Source organism: Sycon ciliatum, chromosome 6, assembly GCF_964019385.1.
Source record: "Sycon ciliatum chromosome 6, ocSycCili1.1, whole genome shotgun sequence".
Classification (NCBI taxonomy): domain Eukaryota; kingdom Metazoa; phylum Porifera; class Calcarea; order Leucosolenida; family Sycettidae; genus Sycon; species Sycon ciliatum.
Window position 1 is genome coordinate 31327900 of NC_088648.1, and position 26745 is coordinate 31354644.

Here is a 26745-nt window from a genome sequence, read left to right on the forward strand (position 1 = left end):
TAATAATAATAATAATAATAATAATAATAAAGTTACATTGAACGACATAACCGGATAGTAAAGTATGTGCACTTCGAAATGTGTAAAGCACGAAATCTACCTACTGGTGCTTCACGATTCGACCACCAGCTCAAGGCATTGGTCAAGAGTAATCAGTATCGCCTCTATTGGGAGTATTCGGTCCCAACTGACCTGAAACTATCAGCAAACAGGCCCGATCTGCTCCTTGTTGATGACAAGGAGCGCATCGCCTACATTATAGACATCAGCGTTCCTGGTGAGAACAACATCAATAAGAAAATGGCTGAAAAGCGCTCGAAATATTATGATTTGAAGCGGGAGATTTCGAGGATTTGGTCCCTCAACCAGGTTGACGTGGTCCCTGTGGTTGTCGGTGCCCTGGGAGGCTTGGTGGGGGAGACTCCTCAATGCCTTCGGACTGTGCAGGGAGGAGACCTGGCTATTGTGCAACAGGAGGCTATACAAGGTTCGATTAAAATACTGAGAACTATCCTTAACATGTAGATGCACCTCTGCTGCGTTTGCATGTTCAATAGCTAAGAGACTTGAATAACGACTGATAAAGACTGATATTTCCTTTGTTACTACTCCCTTCATTGGTTGATGTATTTTGCCTGTCGCTGCAAATTCTTTATTATTGTTTTGATGTTGGAGTTCGGATTGAGTTTCTTTCCTTTCTTCCTCTTCCTTCAACTAGTTCTTGTCCCTTTGGTTTTAGGTTTTATTTATTTATTTATTTTTGTTTTTGTTTTTTCACTTTCTTTTTGCTGTCCCACCCATGGAAATATTTCCCGGTGGGTCTGGCTTATCGCCTTCGAAAGAAGTGAATAAAGGAGAAATAATAATAATAATAATAATAATAATAATAATAATAATAATAATAATCTGAGATCTGAGGGCGGCCGAGGGATTGTATCGGTTGAGCACCTGCTGGAGAGGAAATACATCCGCCTGTCTAGGTATCTCCAGGCGCACTCTGACCTGCCGCTGATTGCTGCGCTGCATGCTCATCATGAAAATCTTCCGCCTACAAAGTCGATCATCTCCCGGGCGGCCACGGCAATGGAGCACTTCAACATCCTGGACATCGGAGGTGCAACAACTGACGTTGTTAAGTCTGCTATCAGAACCTCCACCCAAGCTTCTCTGCGGCAGAAGCCCCTGCATGGTCGCTATTGGCAGAGGAGTGGCGGTGTATTGGACATGCCTCTCTCATTCAACTTCTTAAAGTCTCCAACATTGCGTCCATCCACTGAGTCATCCGTATTTGCTGCTCAGGATCAGGTGGTTAATACCAGGAACTACCAAAGATCGGTTATTGGCGACACTTCCGTGGTGGACGTGTGCCGTTTGTGTGGAGGTCCGGGGGAGACTGTTGACCATATTTTGGCATGCTGCCCCGTGTTGGCACGGACGGCATACATTGCTCGCCATAATCGTCTTGCCGCTATAGTCCACCGGGCACTCTGTCATCGCTACAGACTGGTATCTCCTGCTCCCCCTGGCCACTTGCCACACTACGTCGAGGATAGTGAAGGCCGTAAGTTAATGTGGGAAATGCCAATCCCTACAGATAGGATGGTTGGAGCAAATCGGCCGGATCTTGTGTGGGACGATGGCAAGTCAGTCCAACTTATTGATGTCAGTGTGCCACTGGATCATAGAGTAACACTAAAACATGCTGAAAAGAGAGCGAAGTACTTGCCCCTCGCAGTGGAAATTGGGCAGATTTGGCAGCGAGAGGCAGTGTCCGTAGTGCCCATCATAGTTGGTGCTCTTGGTGGCCTGACGAAGGAAGCGGCTACCTCAATTAAGCAGCTATGTGGAGAAGAGCGGCACCTTCATGAACTGCAGCAGGCTGCTATCCTTGGCTCGATGGCCATTCTAAGATCTGTTTTGGGTGCAGCATAGGGCTCTTCGCTGTCCCTGGTGGGCTTTTTATGCTCTGTATGTTATTGTATTCGTTTTAGTTTGTAATTGAAACACTGTGGTATTTCTGTGGGTATTCGTATTTGATCTTTCTGTGGGTGCGCATTGGAGGTTGTGCCCAGTGATGAGCTTTGCTGGCCTGAATTTTTCGCCAACTTCTGATGCTCCCCTTTCTGCAATACCTGTTGCCATGATACCTTTGGGCTTTAATGCCTGTGATGGTACATGCGCCTTTCTCCCTTCCTCTCTCTCTACCTTACTTTTTTCCATATATTATTCCGTGCTGCTTACCTTTGGCTATGATAAGTCCGGTGAGTTAGTGTAATACCTCCAATTTTTATTTTTATTTTCAATTTGGAGTGGAATAAAGACTCATAATAATAATAATAACAATAATAGAGAGGTTCAGTGATTCGTTGTCAACTCGTAAACGAAACAAGATCGAATTCATTTTGTATTCGGCTCGTTCAGTACCCAAAATAGGTTCAGTGACTCGTGCACGAGAAGACAGCGAGTCGCATCCTGATTGCCATGGTAAATATGGCGGAGAGAAAATTTGAAAGATCCTCTGCAAAATTTCTTCGCGCAAAGACTTTTTCAGCTCGGTCCTTCACTGCCCGGCTGGTGATGCCGCCCAGCTTTGGCTCCGACCGTGACAGGACGTTGCCAATGTCCTGCAAGGCCCTATTCCCTTGCAGTAAGGCAAAGACGTTTTCATGTCCAGAGGACAAGATCAAGTTCACCAACTTGAATCATGTCATCTAAGACTGCAAATTTCCGAATTCTTCTGCATTCTACAGGAGTTGCTACAGAGGGAGACACGGGGGTGGAGGGGGACGTTGGGGAGCCTGCACTTCACCTGACATTGCGGAAAAATAAAAGGAAAATTCTTACCAAACACAACGAAAGTGAAAACGAAAGAATCGATAATCAACAAAGATGAAAAAAATTCAAAAAAGTCCAAACGTTTTCACACTTTCTGGGGCAGATCGATCTCGGAGCTGCCTACGAATCAGACAGCGAAAACAACCCTTAGAGGTTTCGTAATTTTTTCGAGAAATAGGTCGATTTGTGACGTTCAACGATTTTTGATCGCGCTGCGAACAGCACGACGACTTCTTGAACCCCTTGCTTGAAGTATTATTTATTTTGAAGTTGAAGTTGTGTCGAGTGGCGATCTGGCTGCGATGGCTTCAGACGCCAGAGTTGTTCAAGGAGCGCACACGGCTCCGCTGCTGTTCCCTAGCTCTGACCAATAAAGGGCCTAAACCAGCGAAAACAGCCCTTAGGGTCAACATTTTCGAAATTCCTTTTTGGTTGGAAATTTGTTGAAACACATCTACTGAAGGACCTCAGCGAAGACAAAATTCAATATTCCGATTCAAAACGGGCGTATACACTAATATACAAGATGTACTCCAAATTGGTGCAATGTATGTATACGATGTATGTGTACAATGAATATTCAGCTTTCGAATGTGGGTGGGCAGCTTGAATACTTTTGAAATAGTACAGTAAGCAGCTATGATGACAAAGAATAGCTGATGAGTGCGGAGAAATGACCGACATATTCGCAGCTGCATCCTGCGTGGAGTCGTTCCGCAATCTTGTCTTCCATTTCTTCCTCCGCAGCTGAAGACACGGCGTCGCTGCCGTCACTAGCCCCAGACTCAGAATTTATCTCAGGTGACGACTCCTCATCTTTCGACTCTGACGAGTCATCGGCCACCTTGAGCCGCATCACAGCAGGAGATGACGGCTGCGATTCCGCCTCGCTGTCGACAACGATGTCGTAACCAAAGAACGTCTCACCTTCACTCTGAACTTCAGCGGCTACTTCAGCATCCACTCTCCACCAGGTTCGAGTTAGCTGTACACAATGACTGCCGTGTGCGCTCCTTGAACAACTCTGGCGTCCGAAGCCATCGCAGCCAGATCGCCACTCGACACAACTTCAACTTCAAAATAAATAATACTTCAAGCAAGGGGTTCAAGAAGTCGTCGTGCTGTTGGCAGCGCGATCAAAAATCGTTGAACGTCACAAATCGACCTATTTCTCGAAAAAATTACGAAACCTCTAAGGGTTGTTTTCGCTGATTGCGGCTCATATGTTTGTCAATATCCGACAGTTGTGGCGACTCCTTCAAACTATCTGCCGCCATCCATTGCGATCCACAGCAAACTGTCTTAGGTCGTCCAGATGGCTTCGGCTTGAGCGACCCGGCTTGCCTCTGCTGAGCATGTCTTGGTTCAGGGTGCCGACCAGCGACGATCTTGGCCGGCCCTTTCACCCACGTTGCTGTGGAGTGAAGTACCCACTCATGGCTTGCTGCGCTGGGGTGTCCGGCAACAGTCGCAGTGCATGTCCCGGCATCCGCAGACTAGCCTTCTCGATGGTGGATGACAGCGGCTCTTCCCGACAGCGCTGGTACGGGTCGATGTTCGATGTCCTGTTCGGGAACCTTATGCCAATGAGGCTCCTGAGCTGGCGTCTGTGGCATCTGTCAATCGCACTCGCCAGGGCCTTCGTCTAGCACAGTTATAGGTTAGGCATGGCTTCACAAATGCACGGTACAATTTGATTCTCCGATTCTCGCTGATTTTCTCCCATCTGATCCACAGTGAGTACATTCTAACAAAATACTGTCGAGGCAACCTGTATCCGGCGCTCACAATCCGCTACATACCCCAGCAGCAATCCCAGTTGCTTGGAAGACTTCCAGATATCACTGTCGTGGGTGAGGTGGATCCATTCTGTTTTTTTTCTGTGTTGAGTTTTAGATGCCAGTCTGCGAATACAATGTCGATAATAGGCAGGGCCAGTTGTAACCATTGTTTGCTAGTGCTCATCAGCGTCACGTCATCAGCGTAGCGTAGAATGTCCAGATGTTCAGAGCAGTGAAGGAGTTCCGACAGAAGGCGAAACACTCATTGCTAGTTGAAACGGATGATGGGCATGTGATACCGCAACGGCAAAGCGAGGTAGCACGGGTGAAGAGTCATTTCCAATTCCTGTTCACCGCTGAAGAGCAGACCGGCTTGCCACCCCCGCACGCTCACATCATGGTTACCAGAATCAGTTGTGATGAAATAAGCAAAGCGGTGGCCCGTTTGAAGAACCAAAAAGCTGTCGGGCCGGATGGCGCACGAAGAGAACTCCTGAAGTACAGCCCAGAGGTTCTCCACGGTGTGATGGCCGATGTGTTGAACATCAGCTTTGAGAATTGTGCGGACATTTCGGAGGTGATCAGTCAAGGAGTGCTGATGCCCCAACCCAAACCCAACAAGCCGCAAGGGCCAGTCAAGAACCTGAGGCCTGGTATACTTCTGAATACGGGCAGAAAAGCTCTATCCCTCATTACGCTTCGCCGCACCCGAGCTCCTATAACGGATTTTCTGGGCCCAGTTCCGGCACGATTTTGCTCCGGCAAAAGCACATGTGACGTCCTGTGGTGATTACGCTGGCTTGCGTTGAGAGCACAGCGGTTCCACTGGCAGTGTCATGGCCTGGGCCTGGATCTGAGCAGAGCTTTGGATAAGGTGGATCGTCGTAAGCTGCTCGAGGTCATGAGAGGTATCTTCCTTCCAGGTGAGCTCTGCATGATACACCACCTGCTGTGCTCGACGATCCTGGTCGTCAAGCTGGAGGGCGCCATGTCGGACTGCTTCACCAGCACCATCGGCAGTGAGCCAGTGCAGACAGCAGTTCTCGGAGCGACTCCTAGCTGACCGTACTGTAAAGGTATGTGAATGTAAAATTTAATGTAATCAAGTGCTAAGTCTAGTTAAATGGAAAACGTTCCTCAGAATTGGATAAATCTATTGTCGCTAGTAAGCACTGCGAACTATATTTGTAATAATAGCGGTTATCTTTGGTACACGTAAACCGGCCAATTTAAGGACATCTTTATAGTTGTGGCTGGTTAGAAAAATAGCTGTTTAAAGTATTATTAGTTCTAATAACATGGACGATGAGCTGGGCAAAAAAGCATAGCGTAGGGCCCTGAGCTTCCAAGCTCTCTCGTTTACTCCATGCTTTTATTCGCTCGTCTTCCTGCTGTTCATAATCGCCTACATTGTAGTTAGAGACCTGTGAACAGGCATGCTTAGACTGTGTATTTACATACTGAGCTGGCATGTAACCAGGCATGGTTGACAGAGGTTGTACATGTACATTGTAAGGAGTAATGGTTGACAGTGTTTGTGACCAGTCATGGATGACAGTGTTTGTGACCAGTCGTAGTTGACAGAATTTGTGACGAGCTATTCTTAACGGAGTTTATAACAAGTCATGGTTGACCGAGTTTTTAACGCGACATAGTTGACAGAGTTTGTAACGTATTATGGTAAACAGAAATTTTTACAAGGCTTGGCTGAAAGAGTGTGCAACAAGTCATGGTCTACAGAGTTTGTAACGAGTCATGGTCTACAGAGTTTGTAACGAGTCATGGCTGACAGAGTTTGTAACTAGCCCTGGTTACTGTAATAGCAGTGACGTCATAGATGACAGAGGCTGTAGCGGGGCATGGCGGGCAGAGCTACTTGACTACACATCCTCACGGAAAAGCTGCTGCTGTGTACAGGGCTTCCAACAAAGAGACCATGATATGTCTGGAATGCGTGCCCTGGCTCCGCAAACTGGTATCGCATGTGAAGCTATTGTGGTAGCTAATAAAAACTGTTTGTTGTTGTGAGCAAATAAGTTTAAGCCAAGATCAACGGCAAGTTATGAAAGATGTCAGTTCCTTCTCTAAAGTCTTGGATCACGTTTTCCACGTAAATGTTTCCACTTTATAAAAAAAACACCTTACAGGCACTTAAAAGATAAACACACACTTAGCTGATGCAGAGGAAGTATAATGCAGGCAAGTTGAATTCAATGCCTTCAACTCACCTGGTGTAGATACTGGAGTTTGTTGTGCAACATTAGCATCAGCATCAGGTGTAGCAGCAGCATCAGCATCAGCACCAAAAACAGCATCAAGAAAGTGTTTGGAGGACAAGCACAAGGCACAGAGTATGGGAACGTTAGTGGCATGTCATAACTGCAGATGGACGATTTCCAAGCAGGATTATGAGAGAGAGATAGGGAGATAGAGATAGAGAGAGATATGGAGAGAGAGAAAGACAGACAGAGAGAGAGACACACACACAGACAGACAAACACACAGGCGGACAGACAGACTCTCTGTTATTCTGTCTCTCTTTGTCTCTTCGTCTCTGTCTATCTGTCTCTCTGTCGCTGTCTGTCTGTCTGCCTCTCAGAGAGAGAGATAGATAGAGCGATATGTAGACAGAGAGACAGAGAGCCAGAGGGACAGAGGGACAGAGAGCCGGAGAGACATAGGGAGACAGAGAGAGACAGACAGACATATTATCTGTTCCTCTGTCTCTCTTTCTCTCCCTGTCCCTGTCCCTGTCTCTCTGTCTGTCTCTGTCTGCCTCTGTCTGTCTCTGTACGTCTCTGTCCGTCTCTGTCCTTCTCTGTTCGTTTCTGTCTGTGACTCTATCTCTCTGTCAACGGGGACTGGAATGTCAACGAGATAGGATACGAAGCTACAGTGCACTCAAATCTCAGCCAGAAGAAGTACATCGGCATCTCCGAAACCCCATTCAAGCTCCTTTTCAACAACCACACGTCATCGTTCCGGAATGCCCCACAGAGAAACAGCACAGAATTGTCAAAGCATGCATGGGCGCTGAAGGAGGCAGGTGAAGATGTCAACATCTCGTGGAGAATCAGACAGAGATCCAGCGTCTAGAAAAGAACCTCGAAGCGGTGCAACCTATGCCTAACGGAGAAAATCGCCATAAGGAACAGTGACAAGGCATCGCTCTTCAACACCCGATGCAATCTGTTGTTGTTGTTGTTGTTTTTGATGTTGGTTGTTGGTTGTTCTTGCTTGTTGTCGTTGTCGTCGTTGTCGTCATCGTGGTCGTGGTGGTTGTTCATCTTCTCTTTCATTCTATGGGCATGTGCACTTTCATAGACGTGCAACTACAAAAATCCTTCGACTGGCGACTAACTTGTTCTACTATGTAACCCTAAATGTCAATTTTGTTAACTTTATTTGTTCTCTTGGTGGCATTTTGATAGGAGTTCGCTTCTTTTGTTCAGGCTGTTCGGGTTCTTGGCATTATTCAGTACGGTGAGCTTCTCGATTCTCCACCTTTTCGAAGTACACAACACCTCAAACTACAAGAGGAGTGATTGTTCAAAATGCTACTTGAATAATCAAAAGTGGATCGGTATTGCAAAATCATCAGTTGTCTTGTCCCCTTTGTACTCCTTAATTACTTACCCAATGAGAACTCGGCACCGACAGGTGACCTACGTCCATCGCTGTCACGAACATATTGGAAACCATAGCTATCATAGCCTGGTTTGACGAACACATAGCTACGGTCACCCAATTGAGAATTTTTGAATTCCTTCGAAACATTCACCGAGCCATGTTGTCCAATCCCCACCAGCTGTCTTGAGTAGCCAGGCTTGACGGCTGGGAGGTAGAAACAAACTATTTTGCCCTCATGATCAGTGAAGAGTGGATTGGCCTTCTTCACCTCTAAGAGACAAACAAATCAGAGAGCTCAAATTTAACAATTGTGATTCACATCTAACAGACCAATATTGTGTAACGCAATTTTTCCCCATATTCGGAGATATAACTGCAAAGGTGTGTGACTGTAAAAGCCTCATATGTAATCAAGTGCTAAATCTAACGAGGTGATGAGAAGAAATCTGTCGGTGAAAGACAAGACATTCTCCAGAAATGGATAAATCCTCTCAGATTTATATTTCTGATGATAGCCGTTATCTTTCGAATACGTAAACCGGCCAATTTTAAGTAACCTTTATATTTGAGGCTCATTAGAATAATAGCTGTGTACAGCAACAAAACAAATCGCCTTACAAGTTTTCCAAAATCCACAGATAACGAGAGAATATGCTATCATATCCGCACATAACACATAGGAGGCCTTACAGCCCCAAAAGCACTTGCGGTAACGAAGCAACGTCACTTTTTGATTAATTTGATATCAAACACCATTGATAGTTTTCGCTAATCCGGGCGCATATGTTAACAATCTTGCAGTCTTCAGACATGTTTCGCATATAACAGATATGACGCCTTACAGCCCCAACAGAACTTACGATCGAAGAAATCTCATTAATCAAAATATTTTATTTACTTCCTGGTTTTATCAAGAGTCCATAAACAAGAGTGATCTCTTTTCTATGGGCCAGATTCGCGGCGTGCTGCCTACATCATTCAGCTGCAGTCCGCGCACTGCGGAAAATCAAACTCAGCACTTTCCCTCTGGTTTGAAATGAACTTTTGTACGAAACTGGAGTTCACTCGCCAGAATTGAGAAATTGCGTAGGTACTGCAACGTATCGAGTAAAAACGGATGGGCTCGTACGAGAAATTGTGAGTTTGAATGCATGCTTTCAGAGCGTGATGAAGGCAAATTACGTAATGAAAGCAGCGTGCCGCGCACTGACCCATCGCCACAGTTGCATACTCTTGTTTGTGCACTCTTGGTTTTATTCACATGTCTTACAGCAGTTCAGAATCATCTAGTTAGAGACCTGTGACAAGGCATGCTTAGACTGTGTATGTACATACTGAGCTGGCATGTAACCAGTCATGGTTGACAGAGGTTGTACATGTACATTGTAACGAGTAATGGTTGACAGTGTTTGTGACCAGTCATGGTTGACAGTGTTTGTGACCAGTCGTAGTTGACAGAATTTGTGACGAGTCATGGTCAACAGAGGTTGTAAAAGGTCATGGTTGATGTAATTTGTAACAGGCCATGGTTGACAGAGTTTGTAACAAGCCATGGTTGACAGATTTTGTAACTGGTCATGGTTGCTGCAATAACAGTAACGTCATAGCTTACAGAGGCTGTAACGAGTCCTGGCTGGCAGAGGCACTCGATTAAACACCCTTGCGGAAAAGCAGCCGCCGTGTACAGGATTCCCAGTAAAGAAATCATATGTGTGGAATGGGTGCACCGGATCCCCAAACTGGCATCACATGTGAACGTATCGTGGAAGTGTTACTCGATGAAGGAGTACTTCGTTGAATTTGTTTGTTGTTTTTGCTTTGTTCTTGTTTTTTTTTTGTTTATTATCGTTTAGCTTCCTTTTTGCTTGTGCGAATATTGTTCTTGTTTCGTTTCCTCGCGATTTTTTTCTCTCTGTATGTTTTTGTCATAGGGCGTTGGCATAATCAGTTTGGCACAAGCGAACCTGGGCAACCTCCATCTAATGGGGTCCCCAGCAACGCGTACTTGCATATAATAATATTTTTTACAAGACGGCGGAGGCGGAACATACTTTAAAGGTACGTTTTGTTCGCAAGTATCCACGCAAACACACGTCCAGACAAAATATGGCACTTGTGCGAAAGTATCCGAACGTTTTCGGTCATTTCTCATCAAGGATTTTACAGGGAATCGCTCAAGTTGGAAAGACTAAAACTTATATAGTGTAAAGATCATGAGATAAAAGCACTCGTCACAAAGTGGTAAATTATCAAGTTCAGCACGACACAAAACTTGAAGGAAAATAATAATAGTGCCCACAACATAGTGAGCAGATTAAGTTACATTGTTAACACCTCGACGAGGAGTAACACCAAACAATTGTAGCGACAAGACATTTTCTTTCTGTACGCAAAGTTCAGGATCCAACTTACGGATATACAAAGTTTAACTCGGATGGTGAGCCGATATAGTTATTATGAAGAAAGCAAAAGGACAAAATGTTACGAGTTATGACTAACGGTCCACCAACGTAACCAGATCTTATACAGTCAGCGAGTGCGACAAAACGGCACAAAACTGACAAGGAGTGCTGAGATATTCGGCGACCTGATACCTAGCTCCAACACTTCCCCAAGGCGCAAACCAACAAACCTTCCAACTTGGAAGGCTCAAGTTCGGAAAGGTCCAAGAGGGGAAGGAAAGCGCAATGAAGAAGAGCACAAGCTACGCATCACGGCAACAAAGAATGCCGAAAGTTACTGGATGATGACGAAACTAGTAAGACTATTGGACAGACCGGCCTTACTACAACTCAACGACTTTTGTCGCACTTGCTGAGTGTATAAGATCTGTTTACGTTGGTGGACAGTTTGTCATAACTCGTAACATTTTGGCCTTTTCCTTTCTTCAGGATATACAAAGCTTCTAACACAGCCAGCTGCAACGCACATCTACCACGTAACAATATTGAGAAAACATTATCACTGTACAACTCACGACAATTGGTACCGGCTGACAGATGTTGCTTGATTGACGAACCTATGGAGGAGCACCATGTCAGTGATCGAGTGGCTCAAGGAGATACCCGACAAACAGCGCCACAGGTTCCTATGCTTTAACGTGGTAGAATTCTACCTGTCAATTGGTGAGCAGCTCCTCCGTCAGGCCTTATCGTTCGCGGAGAAATTCACCACGATCGAGCCGCATGAAATGGACATCATCTTTCACGCCCGGAAATCGCTCCTATTCCACGATGGCCGCCCTGGATGAAGGACAAGGGCGACATGTTTGACGTAACAAGGGGAAGTTACGATGGCGCCGAGACGTGCAAACTTGTGGGCGCCTTTCTTCTCAACCAGCTCTCAAGCCTCGTTGATAGATCCGCTATCGACCTCTTCAGAGACGATGGACTGGCCGCCCTCAAGGACACCAGCCCACAGGCTGCAGACCGCCTCAGAAAAAAGATGACGGAAATCTTCAAGCGCTTCAACCTAAAAATTACCATCGAAGCGAACTTGAAGGTGGTGGGTTTCCTGGATGTCACCATGAACCTGGACACCGGGAAATTTCAACCCTTCCGAAAGCCAAATGACAACCCGCTCTACGTCAGCAAGCAGTCCAACCACCCTCCTGGGATCACCAACAACATCCCTGCTGCTGTCAACAAGCGCCTTTCCGCTATATCAAGCGACGCGGAGGCATTCAACCATGCAGCCCCCGTGTACCAGACCGCATTAAAGGCCAGTGGATACACCGAAGTGCTGAGTTTTCAGCCCGAGGCACATGAGCACAGGAGCAGGAAGGTCATATGGTTCAACCCTCGCTACTCCAAAAACGTTAGCACAAACGTCGCTGGTAGGTTCCTGAGCCTTGTCTCCAGGCACTTCCCGAAAACATCCAAGCTCGGGAAGATTTTCAACCGTAACACTCTGAAAGTGAGCTACAGTTGCATGCCCAACATGGGAGCGGTCATCAGCAGCCACAACAAGTGCAACCTGCGAGAGCCAGAACAAACCAAGGCATGCAACTGTAGAATCAAGGAATCCTGCCCGCTGCGCGGAGAGTGCCAGACGAAGGAGATTGTGTATGAGGCAGAATCTACCAGCAAGATTTACATCGGCCTATCAGAGACACCTTTGAAAGCCCGTCACGCCAACCACCTGACCTACATGCGTCATGAAAAATACAAAAAACAGCACTGAGCTCGCAAAACACGTATGGGAGCTGAAGAGCGAAGGAAAGCCGTTGATCATTAAATGGAAGGTGCGGAAGAAAAGCCGATCATACAGATGTGAGTCAAAAAAATGCAATCTTTGTACTGCGGAAAAATTCCACATCCTGACTACACCCAAGAAGCTCCTACTCAACAAGCAGTCTGAGATGGTCTCGAAATGCAGGCATGAGAACAAGTTCCGCCTCGCAAATTTCACACCTATAAAATGAACTAACCAAGTACTGTACTGCACTTTGCCTGAGCACCCATTATTATTAATAACACAATCCCTTGGCCTGATGTTGGCGATGCCACTCTGCTCACGCCTGCCCGTCACCAAACGACTCCCTACTTGTAGCGATCTCACTGGGCCATTGCCCGCCACCCTCCTGGCACCTCCACCCATCTGCTGTACACTGCCTCTCCCTCGCCTCTTTCCGTGCTTTCATGCTCACACCTGCCTGTTGACCGCCACCCTCCTGGCACTTCCACTGTCGCGCCTTGGCCCGCGCCAGCTTTCTCCCCATGCCTCACACCAGATTTAGCGCTAAATTTGTTTATGCTTGTGGCCCTATGTGTTTATAAGCATACTGTTGGGTAGACCCGAGTATCAGTTGTCTGATGATTGGCTAGCGGCATGAAACTCAGAGTTGCAACCAACCTGAACGTCCTCCGCTGAGTCTGCTATGTACTAAGCTCTGTCTCTGACATTGAGCACTCTCTGCAGCTCGGGGATCAACGAATTTGTTCTACTTGATAAATTTATTGTTCTCTCAAACTTATTTCTTCGTTGTGTTCGAACTGTTTTTGAATTCGTTTCTTTTCTTTCTTGCCCTGTGCCAGCTGCCGAAGTGTGCAATCGCAGCAACATCTTTGAATTATTTTTGAATTATTCCATCATTGATCATGTGATCACGCGCGATTGTTGCTAGCGCTAGATCCGCGGGATCTGGTAGCCATGCATACGTGTACTTCCTCCGCGTCATCGAAATTGTCGCAGTTTGACTTTTGATATAAAACGTGGTGTTTACTCACCAGCACTCGTACCAGAGGCAAGGAATCGGACATAGGTGATAGTCATTAGTATAGGGTGACGGCAAAGTTCTATTTTCTGTTATTGGAAGCTGGAATTTTTGAACTAGACTCAATTTCTTCGCTGATGTCGCTGCGATGGAAATTCGACTCGCTGAGATCAGTTAGGCGTTGCAGCCTGCACATTTCTCGTGCTAATGGCCATTCACTCAAGCCTCATCACTGTTTTACCTTAGCTGGGGTGAGAATGACTTCGTGGAACAAGTAGCAGCGCTTGGAGAAATATCCAGGGGTCAGCAAACTAAATGCCTGCAACAGCGGTAAAATGTGTTGCTCTGGCTGAGACACTCAGTACATGATTGTACCTGCAAGAGCGGTGTGTACTCTACACGTAGTGCTAGTGATGCACGCGCAGGTGCCGTACCATGGTATACCAGTGATGCTGAAAAAGAGGGCGCGCCGGACGTGATAGTTCACTTACCTGCACGAGCTGTGACCACACAGCTAAAATAAATGGGCATGCCCCGGCTAAAAAATGTTCTTTTCAAGATCGAGGTGATTCCGCCGACGGTAATCAACCGGCCTCGCAACGATCGTGTATTCTTACTAGGCTTCGTTGGTCATCCAGATCATCCAGAGCTAGCAGACGACAAGCATAGCAGCTCTTGTCCTGTGGAGAAAGTCAAAGCGTTTGAGATGAGGCACGACCAACTTTCAACCTTCCTTGAAATATTTCGGAACGATATTTTTGCGTCCATTGACATCAGCGACGACGAGGACTTCATCTCTTCATGAAGACTCTCAGTCCAACTGTCCTGGAATGTTACTCTAGTCTTCAGACTATCATACTGTGTAATAATGGCTTAGCTTATGGAGTTGTCAGTAACAAGTGACAAGTCACTAGTCCAACTGCGACAATTTCGAAAGTAGTTTGACTTGCCTGCGATAGTTTTCTGTGATCTGCTGTTTTGCACTGGAATCGCACTTGTACTTTTGACCTCTTCACACTTCTCCTTTTGGCAATGCGTGTCCTGAATCTCTCCGCGAAGTTTGCGAAGATCCCGTGCGGGGCTCTCACGCACAGTGCGGTGCAGTACGGAATTTTGCACTTTTTCTTTTCTTGTATCCGTTTCTGGTTTCCTAGCACCTTTTCGGGACTGTTCCTCTGGGCAAGAGGTAGCCTTGTCTTGGTGGCTTTCTTGTTCATGGTAGAGTTTTTCTTTGGTGCTCATAGAGTTTGCTTTGTCTTTCTTATCAAATTTACACTATCTCCATATACTAAGCACAGCTTTTGAGTGTTTTGGAGTGTTGGTGAAACTACAAGGACGTTCTACCTACCCTTAGTAAAAGCAACCTTATCTATTTCTTTCAATGCCGTCAATGTGAAGATCGTTATGTAGGTAGAACCCTTCAGCACCTGGGCGTGCGCATTCGTCAACATGTGCCGTTAAGTTTTGTTCCGCTTGATGCACGCGAGATGACGGGACATTGGAAGAGACAACACCCAACTGAGCCAAGAATTGTATTTCGTTAATCAAGCAACAACAGTCAGCCCGTACCAATTGTCGTGAGTTGTAGAGTGATAATGTTTTCTCAATATTGTCCCCTGTGCGTTGCATCTGGCTGTGTTAGAAGTTTTGTATATCCGAAAGTTAGTTCCTGAACTTTGCGTACAGAAAGAAAATGTGTTTTCATGACAATTGTTTGGTGTTACTCCTCGTCGAGGTGTTAACAATGTAACTTAATCTGCTCACTATGTTGTGGTCACTATTATTATTTTCCTTCAAGTTTTGTGTCGTGCTGAACTTGATAATTTTCCGCCTTGTGACGAGTGTTGTTATCTCATTATCTTTACGCCATAATAAGTTTTAGTCTTTCCGAATTGAGCCATTCCCTGTATCTTCCTGGATGAGAAGGGACCGAAAATGTTCGGATACTTTTGACAAGTGCCTTATTATGACTCCGTGTATGTTTGCGTGGATACTTGAGACCCAAAACTTACCTTCCTTTTAAAATAATAACAATAATAGGAGGGACTCAATCTGCGGACAGCATGCAATATTAGGAAGTATGATGCGGACAAGTTGAATTCAATGATTTCAATCTCACCTGGTGTAGGTACTGGACTTTTTTGCTGCTGTGCGACATTTTTGTTAGCATTTTGAGAAGTGGTGTCAGCATCTGCATTAGCACCAAAAGCAGCATCAAGAAAGTGTTTGGAGGAAAAGCACAAGGCACAGAGTATGGAAACGTCAGTGGGATGTCATAACTGCACACAAACGATTAGAATTTAGGATTATGCAATATAGAGATTATTATGAAAGGAATTCGGGTGGACACACCCATTCTCATAGCGCTGCACATCACATCCGAACCAGTTCCGTTCTTTTTACAACATTTCGGCACAGGTAATACCAATGAATTCAGTGGAAGCCACACAAGAGCAGTATGTAAACGCAGAGTGTAGCGCCAAAAAAAGATGCGAATTATGTCACCTACCGCATTTTTCCGGTTGTAAGTCGACATTTCACGACTCAAAAGAGAAGGAGAAGGGATGGGGGTCGACTTACAACCCGGATTCGACTTATAACCGGGAACTATCAGTATGAAAGGGTTTGCTCCCCACACTGGAGCTCGTGCTATTCCGCTAGTGTTCACGAGGTGTTCGTGGCGCTGAAAACGGAGCGTCTCTGTAAGTTTGTATCCCTGGTGATGTTTGTGCCGGGAGAGCACTATATAAGTGGTGCTCTTCAGGCACAATCTTCCTCAGCCTACTCAAGCTCAACTGATGAGGGGTGAATTCCGCGAAACAATGTGTATTGAGCAGGGAGTGGTGCTTTCTTGCAGGTTTGCCGAGTCGAAGGTTCGATGGACTTCTTGTGTGCTCTGGATGGCAGTCGTGAGTCAGTCACGTGTCAAGTAAAGTAGGCGGAATAGCGCGAACTCCAGTGTGGGGAGCAAACCCTTTCTTACAAATCATCGCCGAAGTCGCAACCACTACTTTGAACTATTAGTATGTGTGTGTGTGTGTGTGTGTGTGTGTGTGAGAGAGAGAGAGAGAGAGACGGAATGTTTGTGTGAGATTTGGAGAATGTGTGTGTATGTAAGATTTAGAGAATGTGTGTGTGAGATTTGGAGAATGCGTGTGTGTGTGTGTGTAAGATATAGAGAATGAATGTGTGTGTGCGTGTGCATGTGTGAGATATAGAGAATGAATGTGTGTGTGTGTGTCTGTGTGTGAGAGATAGAGATTTAGAGAATGTGTGTGCGGATGCGCAATAATAATAAAATATTTGAACTCGGATGGTGAGCCAATATAGTTATGATGAAGAAAGGAAAAGGACAAAATGTTACGAGTTAGTAGTAGTAGTAGTATTTATTTTATTTACCATCGGATGCCTCAACAGTGATACACACAACTCTTAAGAGGGCCGATAACGGGATAAGTGGAAAGGAAAGGAAAAGAAAGAAAAAATAGAAAAAAAAATTGGAATTCAGACATCAAGCAGTACAGTAATCAAACACCAAGTCAACTTCAATCTTAGTACAAGAACTATCAGAGTTATGACAAACTGTCCACCAATTAACCAGATATTATACAGTCAGCAGAAGCGGACTTGGCTTAATTTCAGTGTATTCTCATGCATTGTTCTTTGGCCTTTGCACGCGTGCTGTGGCATAATTATTATGTCTCCTTTATTCACTTCTTTCGAAGGCGGTAAGCCAGACCCACCGGGAAATATTTCCATGGGTGGGACAGCAAAAATAAAATGAAAAAAATAAAATAAAAAGCCAAAAACCAAAGGGACAAGAAATAGGGGAAGGAAGAGGAAGAAAGGAAAGAAACTCAGTCCAAAATCCAACATCTTATTATCATGGAGTTGGCTTTATTTCACTCACGTTGGCATGACATGAGGTAAGAACCTCATAACCGGGCCTAACGAGACCAAGGGTAATGAGAGAAAAAAATAGCAAAATGGGCAACGCAATGAAGACCGAAGCAAAAAGGATTGTAAAAACCAAAGCAAAAATACTGAGAGACGAACAGAAACAGAAAGGACATATTCGAATACAAGAAGATAGAGGAGGACAGAACATATTTTAATACAAGAAGATAGAGGAGGACAGGACATATTCGAATACAAAAAGAGTGATCACAAAAATGGACTACCTACTACGAAGTACTGTTGTGCCCAGCGCGGGCTTGCGACTAGTTGGTTTGGAGGTGACAGCGTTGCGAATGACCAAGGGTCCTCGACGTCTGTCTAACCATCCAGGAGCAACACTGACTCACGCTGCTATCTGGTGTTCACGAGGTGTTTGTCGCGCTGGAAACGGAGCGTCTCTGTAAGTTTGTATCCCTGGTGATGTTGTGCCTGGAGAGCACTATATAAGTGGTGCTCTTCAGGCACAATCTTCCTCAGCCTTCTCAAGCTCAACTGATGAGGGGTGAATTCCCCAAAACACTGTGTATTGAGCAGGGAGTGGTGCTTTCTTGCAGTTTTGCCGAGCCGAAGGTTTGATGGACTTCTCGTGTGCTCTGGATGGCAGTCGTGAGTCAGTCAAGTGTCAAGTAAAGTCGGCGGAATAGCGCGAGCTCCGGTGTGGGGAGCAAATCCTTTATTACAAATCATCGCCGAAATCGCAACCACTACTTCATATTATTATTATTATTATTATTTAATAAGGATGGCGTAACTCCTCTGTAGCCTTGTCATGATTTCTAATTTTCTTTCACCGCCCACGGCCGCACAAAGTCCTTGGCTACAAAAAAAAACCGCAACGAAAACTAGCACAAGCTACAGTCCCAACGGAACAAAGAATGTCGATTGTCGCTGGACGATGACGAGACCAGTAGGCGATTTGACAAAACGGTCTAACTACAATTCGAAGCAGCAAAGCAGCACACCACCCAACTTGGGTGGGTCGAAAATATCAAAGATAATTTAAGAAGGAGAAGCTTTGCGAGAACGAATTGTACAAGCCAAAATCCAAACTCCTACAGTACTCCTCATGCATGACATTGTGATGGACTAGTTGACTACAAAACAAGTTGTTTCACACAACGTACGTTTCGCCGTATGATTCGTGACGGCTCATCAGGACAATTCGTTCTCGCAAAGCTTCCCCCTTGATTAAAGATATAGACCGAACTGCTATTATATAGGGGGTTTCCATATAATATATTTTTAATCATTCAACATCTACCTTCACTGATGAGCTATGTATTAAAGAAACAGCTGTCTGAAGGAATTTATCAATATCGTCTACGGAAGGTGCTCGCAATGGTGATGGTTGTGTGCAGGAGGGTCTAGTCGGCTAAAGAGCGCAGTGTGGTGGTGGAGGTGACTCAACATTTTCTTCAATGGCCGAGAGCTCTGTCGCACCCTGTAATATTATTACTATTATTATTATTCAACACAATAAATAGAGTAAGCTGCGCACTCAGTACAAACACCATTAGAGAAGCTTGTTCCTAAACGTTTTCGTCACCATCACATCAGAGGATTACTGGCAAATCAACATTAGCTCTAAACTCAATATATATCCGCACAATGCAAGGAATAATTTAGACCCTAACTAGCGCGAGAAAATGAGAGGTGAAAGAAACACTACTTTCTAGTGGTGAATTTATCGCATATGTTGTCACCTGATATCGTTGATTGATGTAATGTTTTTTTTTCTGAGCCGGCAGGCTCTAATGTAATTGTGCGTATGCGGTACTTGAACAGAACAACAAGGTCCTTGCATATACTGGACGACTCACCAACACAAGTATAATTATAGACAGTCCCGATGCAGCCACTCTGGCACCTACGCTCATTCTTTGGTATGTTTTCACAGCTACTGTGACAGAAGGATTCAGGTAGGTCTGCAACAAATCACAAGCACGCACATCAACCAGCAATGAAGTATTAGGTGTTTGGGCAATACGAGGGGCTGCATGTGCCTCAAGGCAGAGAGGACTCCCTTTACACGAAGTTTTATGATAGGTGGTGAACTATAACAAGATCATTATGTTGTGGTGTTGGTTACTTTGGTAGAAGTATTCGTACTCCATTTCCAGCATGATGAACACATTGCCTTGTGATGCCCCAGTTAGGAATGTGAGTCTGACCCACTAATGCAGTGATGCAAAACAGACACCAGAAGTTAGCCTTTCACAACGCTGTCACCTCCAACAAATAGACACAGCTTCACCACACAGTGAGTCACTGTCAGCATCCACCTCTGGTGATGTGTTGACAGCTTGATGGCTATGTAATGTAGTGCTGCCGGAGAACATGTTTCCTAACCTTGATCAGTCTCAACTGATAACGGATGAGTTACCCGATATCATGTTTAATTTACATTGTATTTTTTATTTACGGATTCTCCAGAGGTAAATGGATATACCTATCATGGAAGTCTCTCCAAACCAATAGAATGATAAAGAAAGAAGTTTTTTTTTACAAGAGCCACGAAACCTCGTCATGTGTGAGCCATGAATAAGGGGAGTGGTGGCGTGGTCTGGGATGCTCTGCCGACCTTGGGTCTCGGCTTCATCACAACCAGGCACGCCAGTAGCAGAGAGAGAGAACGAGAGAGAGAGAGAGAGAGACAGAGAGAGAGAGAGAGAGAGAGAGAGAGAGAGAAAGTGTGTAGTGAGTGGCTTTACCTCACATTAATTAGAGAATAATTTAAGGTGGCTCGTACCTCAATCGAAATTTAGTCCTTTGAGCATCCTTCTGCACAGGTTTGAAGTAGAAATATTATGAAATATGATTACTTTTGCCCCTCGCGGATTCGAACCTCCCCGGTTAAAACTTTTCTTCTTCTTTTTCAGTTATGGTTTTGACAGAATAGCTTCTATAAGAGAAGACAAACCTTAGCAAGTGTGCAAGTCATACAAGAAGAGTGAGCCGTTGTGTTCTAATTAGAAGATCCAGAAAAGAAGAAATAACTGATCTATGTATCTCTTGTAATATCGTCATTTTATTATGCAACACGAATTTTCATATACTTCAATGATGTACATAGAACTCTCCTCCTCCATGCGCTCTAAAGCCGACCATTGCTACCCTCGAATACATTTTCTCACCTGCTATCTTAGAATTTTCAGAAGAATCCACGAAACTTACTTTCTTTTATGTAGTTCTTGACCTCTATGCTTGCAGTGAAGTCGTAGTAAGCTGTCATGAAATTCCTTGGGGTTACTAATTCACACAACTGGTGATTCAGGCGTAAATTCTTGGCGCGGTAAAGGGAACTGGACATAGAACAAATAGGATTGTAGGAAAGCAATCATCAAGAGTAATCAGGTCATGTCTTTCAGTATATACATTTATTACATTTACCCTTCCAAGTTGATTGATCCAACGGGGAATACAGGCTTCTTGCCGAACTTCGCACTTGACTGACTCACGACTTCCATAGCACACACGCGTGATTATTGTGTATTGAGCAGGGAGTGGTGCTTTCTTGCAGGTTTGCCGAGTGGAAGGTGCGACGCGCTCCTCATGCGCTCGGGATGGCAGTCGTGAGTCAGTCAAGTGTCAAGTTTGGCAAGAAGCGTGTGTTCCTCGTTGGATCAACAAACTTCATGACTATTACCGCCGAAGTCGCAACTTCTAAGTTCGTATTGTTGTCCCCCACGCGGACGTGCGACTAGTTGTTGGAGGTGACAGCGTTGCGAATAGCTAAACTGGCTCTTAACGTCAGTTCAGCACAACTCCATGAGCAACTCATACTGCTACCTGGGGCTTCAATAGGTGTTTGTCGCGCTGGAAACAAAGCGCGTATGTAAGTTTGTATCCTTGGTGATGGTTTGACCTGGGGAGCAGTTTATAAGTGTTGCTTTTTAGGCACTAAATAATGTTCAAGAAAACAGAAAAGGAGTGTCATGCCAGCAGACACCTACATTGTGAATAAAAAAAGGCCGAGAGAAACAACAACAGTAGGCACTCATCTGTGCGCACTCAACTGATGAGGGGTGAATTCCCCGAAATACTGTGTATTGGGCAGGGAGTGGTGCTTTCTTGCAGGTTTGCCGAGTGGAAGTTGCAGCGTGCTCCTTGTGTGCTCCGGATGTCAGTCGTGAGTCAGTCAGGCCATTGGGTAGCCTTATCGAGAAGTTGCTCAAGCTCACTTCCTAAAAATTGAACTTGCTCGTAACCTTGTCCATCGGGCAAAGCGGATTTTCTCACAGTGAAAGTGGATAATAATTCAAATTCATTGTTGTCCACCATGGTTTAGCGGTACAGAGAGATTTTTAACAAACATTGTGTTACTCAATCCACGTTCACCATACTTACAACCAACGAATAAGAGGACTGTATGTGATAAGACCCGACGGCAGCTCGCTAAAGAAATTATGGCCCAAATTCCTGCATTACAAAGTGATAGAGAGGACAATAAATAAGGTCTCTTAGTGATAACCCTGCTCACCTGAATGTTCCATATCAATAGCGCAGCCACCACCCTAATGGGCAAAGGGGCAGGGGCAGTTCCATAGTTAAAAACCTGCCTTAAATACCGCTTAAATGGAAGATGTGCTCCTCAAAATTCTACCTCAAGCAGCCAAAGGTAAGTGACCTAAACGAGCCAGACCAAATACGAACTTGTGGTATTTGTGTAGTTGTTGCGGCATGCGACAGGCGTGTGGCTAACAACAAATGAACAGGTACCCCAAAAAGGCGGTGGCGAGCCAATCAAGCAACGAGCGCATGTGATGCTGCCAAAGCCCTTGCCACTACTGGCACCAGCTGGTGGTTGGGGCTGGGGTGGAATCACCTGCAGTGGATTAACTTTCTATGCCTCCACAACAAATCAGCAAATAGTGCAACATTAGCGCAAGACGGCCCAAATTTACAGGGCAGCCAGTGCACACCAGTTTCACTTGTGCATCAATGCCTCGTCTCACAAGTAGAAATCATGACGTAGCAGTTGGGCACTCGGGCATTTTAGGTATGCATTGCAGTTGGAAAATCAAGAATTGACAAAAAAATGTTCTCTTTGGGACAAAGCCTGGGCCCTCCTGAGAGAGGTTTAGATTTTTTAATGGAAGCGTTTCACAGAATAAAAAAAACTCACTTGCACTAGCTGCCCGCAGTGTTATAGTAGGTAAACAAGGTCCACACAGGGATGAAAAGAACCAACTTTGAGTGAAATCGGAAATTTGGCTATACCGGATGATGTTTGTTCATTCCACACATTAAGCCACACCACCACATTGCGCTCTTGGCCGATCCAAAATCTGCACTCACTTCATCATCACCACAGCGAGGACAATTCCGGTATATAGATTGATCTTGGCAATGACCCTCCTGACTGCTGTTTCGCTCCTCCTGAGCTCATCAGTGTCGTTATCACCTGACCTTGTTATCACTTTTGTCGCTTTTGTCACTTAGGGTATGCCAAATTTATATTGTTTCCATTGGCACAATTGCGCCAATTTAGCCCTATAAAGATCAGTCTATTCTTATTATTCTTTCATTCAACATCATATGTCTCCACTGATGAGCTCAGTAAGAGCGAAACAGCTGTCTGGAGAGTAATTGTCAATATCAAATTTATAATATGGTCAGCATGTTCGGACCATGATAGCTTAGAGTCAAGAATGATTCTTAGGTGCCTGTTAGATGTTGCAACTTCCAGGGCCTGGGTGCAATTCGGAAATGCCAAAGGTGCAGATGGAGGACATGCAGATATATACAACACTTTTGGTCTTCTGGACATTGGGCTGTAGCTTCCAGATCTTCATCCAGTTTACCACCTCTTTGATGCCCTGCTGGAGCGATACAGTTAGTGAAATGAATAGTAACAATCAAGTTGTCAGGGATGCGAGTGCGTGTGCCAGGCCTGGGACCATAAGTGACCATAAACGTGATGTGAACAAGAAGCGGTGAAGTGACCGTTGGTGGTGAAGGAAAGACAATGGAGATTGGTGATGGCTACAGTGAGATTGATGATGTTGATTGATGATGGTGATGATGTTGATTGATGATGTTGATTGATGATGTTGATTGATGATGGTGATGATGTTGTTCCCACCGTAGTGGAAATAACGCCCACCACCGTCTACACACCCAGGTGCCCAGTGTCAACACTCTTATCCCGTTTTCTAGCCCACATCCGTGTAAGCACCCACGCTTCCTGTGTATGTACGGCACTGTAGTATAACTTCGTTTGTACCCAGCTCATATTAACCCCCACTAATTCCTGTGATCTATCACTAGTGAATATATCTCCATATTCACCACTTTAACTTTGGGTATGTACTTTGCTATATTACCCACTTAGGGGGTGATTATATGTGCAGCTCCAGCCCGGGCTGGTCAACAGGCGGGCCAGCCCGCCTGCAACGGGATCTCGGGGTTATACACAAATCCACACAAAACCTGTGGTGCGTTAACATGGCAAGCGGGCTGGCCCGGCGAGGCGGGATCCCGCCTCGAGTCACCCGGGATCCCGGCTAGGCGGGCCAGAAAAAGCACATAATAAACAAACCAGCCCGGGCCAGAGTTGTATTATTATGGTATCGACACTGCGTTCGTACTGCAAAAATAGGTACTTTTACCTCTTGAGGGAAGTTATAAGGAGGATTCCCGATATTGTCTTGAAAATCTAGGAAGCTTTTTGTACAGAAACAAGAAGGACGTGCAATGAGCACTGTTTATTTGTCGACATGCATGATTTACATTAAAATGGAAGGGGAACTACTTGCAAAATACTTTGATATGGACTGCTAAAAATGTGAAAAACAGGAAAAAGAAACGAGGTGATACAACACACCAAACATGTGTCACAGCGCGAAAAGAAATCAGCAGAAGAATACATTGTGTGAGAAAAAAGTTTTTATGTTTTTAACCTGAGTATGGCTTGCAGCCCTGCGTCTCAGCCCGGGGCAGCACATTACAGTCGTAGTGTGTTTGCTGCATACTCACAACGGGCTGGCGTCTGCTCAGCGCATATAAACTCACTGCGGGCTGGCAACCAGCCCGGCCTTGCACATGTAAACACCCTTGGCAGGCTGGCCCGCTCGCTCCAGCCCAGGCTGGAGTTGCACATATAAAAGGCCCCATAGAGGTTGTAAAGTTTCAACTTTCAAGGGACTTAAAAATTTTCTCTCCAATTGAAAAAGAAAAAAATTGAAGAGAAGAAAGAAGTTCCAGCAGGAATCAAACCTGCAACCATAAGATTCCCAAGCACCTATCTTGACCACCCAGCCACCAGGGTGTTGTTGGAGATGTTGGTTGAAAGATAGGTCTTAGTTCTGGAACACTCAATGCTACCTACACATAATAGTATACTATAGTATACTGGGATACTAAAATAGCTATTTCGGACCAGTATTTCAGGCCAAAAACGAAGCTAGGTATAAATAGAATAAACACCTCTGTCTTGTGTTTATGGGAATATAAACACTGTCTATAAAAACCTCGGCTACGACTCGGTTTTTATAGCAGTGTTTATATTCCCATAAACACTACGACATCGGTGTATATTCTATACGTACAATACACTGTGTTAACCGGAGTTGTACATGCAGTAGCACAGGCTGATGGGAAAATAAATCTGATTTTACTTATCCAAAATAACACCCTGAGCCCACATTAGCGCCCAGGCCCAAATTGTTCTGGACCTTCACTAACAATTCTGCCCAGGGCCTTATTACGTGCTCTTATGCTTCGTACCCTTTCTTGAATGACCTCTCAACCCAAACATGATCGATCTCTAGTCGTTGGTGGATTGTTGGTTGGAATACTTACAAGTGAAAGAGCTTCTGATTATTTCTGAATAGACCTGAAGGCAATTCTCTCAGTTTATTATCATAGAGGCCTCTGCATGAACACAAAACAAGGCAGAAGGGAATGTCTATTCCCGTAGCTATGCATAAGATGTTACTTCAGTAACGTCTAGCGCTAGCCAGGGTTCACACAGCTTTAGTTCCACGCTTCTTTGTTTCTTTGTTTGTGCCATCTGCATGCCTGGCGCTATCTCGTACCTGTCCCACACGTACCATCAAAGACATCAATATGGTGTTGTACAGTATACGGATGTCGTACAACATGTCATACAACAGTACGATGAAATTGCGGGTGATGCCCCCATTCCTTCTTTGTTCTCCTTTTCTTAGCCAATCAATGATAAAACACATTTCCATCAGTTCTAATAACATGCATGATGAGCTAGGAAAAAAGCATAGCAAGGGGCCCTGAGCTTCCCAGCCCTCTCGTGTATTGCTTTGAGGAAAAGGTGCAGAACCTTCGAGGTTCGTGATGTACTTGACTTTTGCAGTTAGCAACTTTTGAATGTGACGTTACACGTCCAAAAAGATTTTGTTGGCTGTCACTCGGCCTCTGCATTACACCCATCTTTGTCACCATGTCACTGCTTCTAAGGTACTTACAAAGTGTCCAAGTGGGGACAATCTGCAAAGAGATCTTCGGGCAAAGCAGTCAGGTGGTTAAAATCGAGGGATCTGTAAGATCACAAATTTGATGAGAAATGTTCACACCTCGATCAGTAACAGCAGCAAACAATTGCAGAGACAAAACATTGTCTTTCTGAACACACTGCTCAGGAACCAACTTATGTATGTATGCTTTCTAACAGTGTGAACAATGCCACATTATTTGTTTACTGTGGTGTTCTCAAGAAAAGGTGTTTGTCAACAGACAACCGCTCTATTCAGTTTCTCTTCACAATCGCCGGTTGCGCTGGATGAAACAATCTTTACTATGACGTCAAAAAATTATTATGTTTCCGGCCAGTCTTGTTACGAGTGTTATATCTCAGTGCATTTAAGCTATTAGTTGCAGTCATTTTTTTCATTTTAGCCATTCCCTGTGTAATCCTCAAGAGGAGAGAACGAACACACTTGATATCTGATATGAAGTGTTTTCTGGACTGGAGGATTGCGCAGACGCATGCGAGCTTGGTCGTGCAGTTTGCATTCACCTCCAAAATTTAAAAAATAGCTCAGAAAATTGATCAATTTCCGCAATTCTTGGAATTGCATTTTTTTTAAGCAAGAAAAGTATTCCTGGCATCCCTTGTGGTAATACTACACTTTTTGTGTGGAAGGCATAGAATGTTTCCCCAGATTGTTATAGCATATGTAGATACTACATAAGGCCATGTTGTTGTTGTTGCTTTTCAATTTACTTTGCAAAGACAAACGGGCAATGGTGCCCAAATCCATGGAAGCAAATTTAACGGGGAGAGAGCTACGGAGGGAGGAAAGAGAGAGAGAGAGAGCGAGAGAGAGAGAGAGATGGGGGAGAGAGCGA

General features: G+C 44.9%; 2 protein-coding genes across 2 annotated transcripts in view; one reads left to right on the forward strand and one right to left on the reverse strand.

Moving 5' to 3' along the window:
- Nucleotides 1-4836: 4836 nt before the first annotated feature.
- Nucleotides 4837-5406, forward strand: LOC135820215 (uncharacterized). The gene has a single exon (XM_065333531.1). The coding sequence runs from the start codon at nt 4837-4839 to the stop codon at nt 5404-5406; it is 570 nt and encodes a 189-aa protein (XP_065189603.1).
- LOC135820216 (leucine-rich repeat-containing protein 15-like) overlaps nt 5407-26745 on the reverse strand; it is a 57847-nt gene continuing 36508 nt past the window's right edge. Inside the window, exons 6-14 of the mRNA XM_065333532.1 lie at nt 25863-25934; nt 25222-25293; nt 21766-21837; nt 20593-20720; nt 19239-19343; nt 15581-15652; nt 8253-8516; nt 6845-6856; nt 5407-5684 (exon numbers count right to left, since the gene is read on the reverse strand). Of these exons, the coding sequence (XP_065189604.1) occupies nt 5407-5684; nt 6845-6856; nt 8253-8516; nt 15581-15652; nt 19239-19343; nt 20593-20720; nt 21766-21837; nt 25222-25293; nt 25863-25934 (1075 nt within the window). The remainder of the gene's footprint in view (nt 5685-6844; nt 6857-8252; nt 8517-15580; nt 15653-19238; nt 19344-20592; nt 20721-21765; nt 21838-25221; nt 25294-25862; nt 25935-26745) is intronic.

Bases quoted from the DNA above. Each gene is read 5' to 3' on its own strand.
- LOC135820215 (XM_065333531.1), top strand. From the start codon at position 4,837: ATGTTCAGAGCAGTGAAGGAGTTCCGACAGAAGGCGAAACACTCATTG.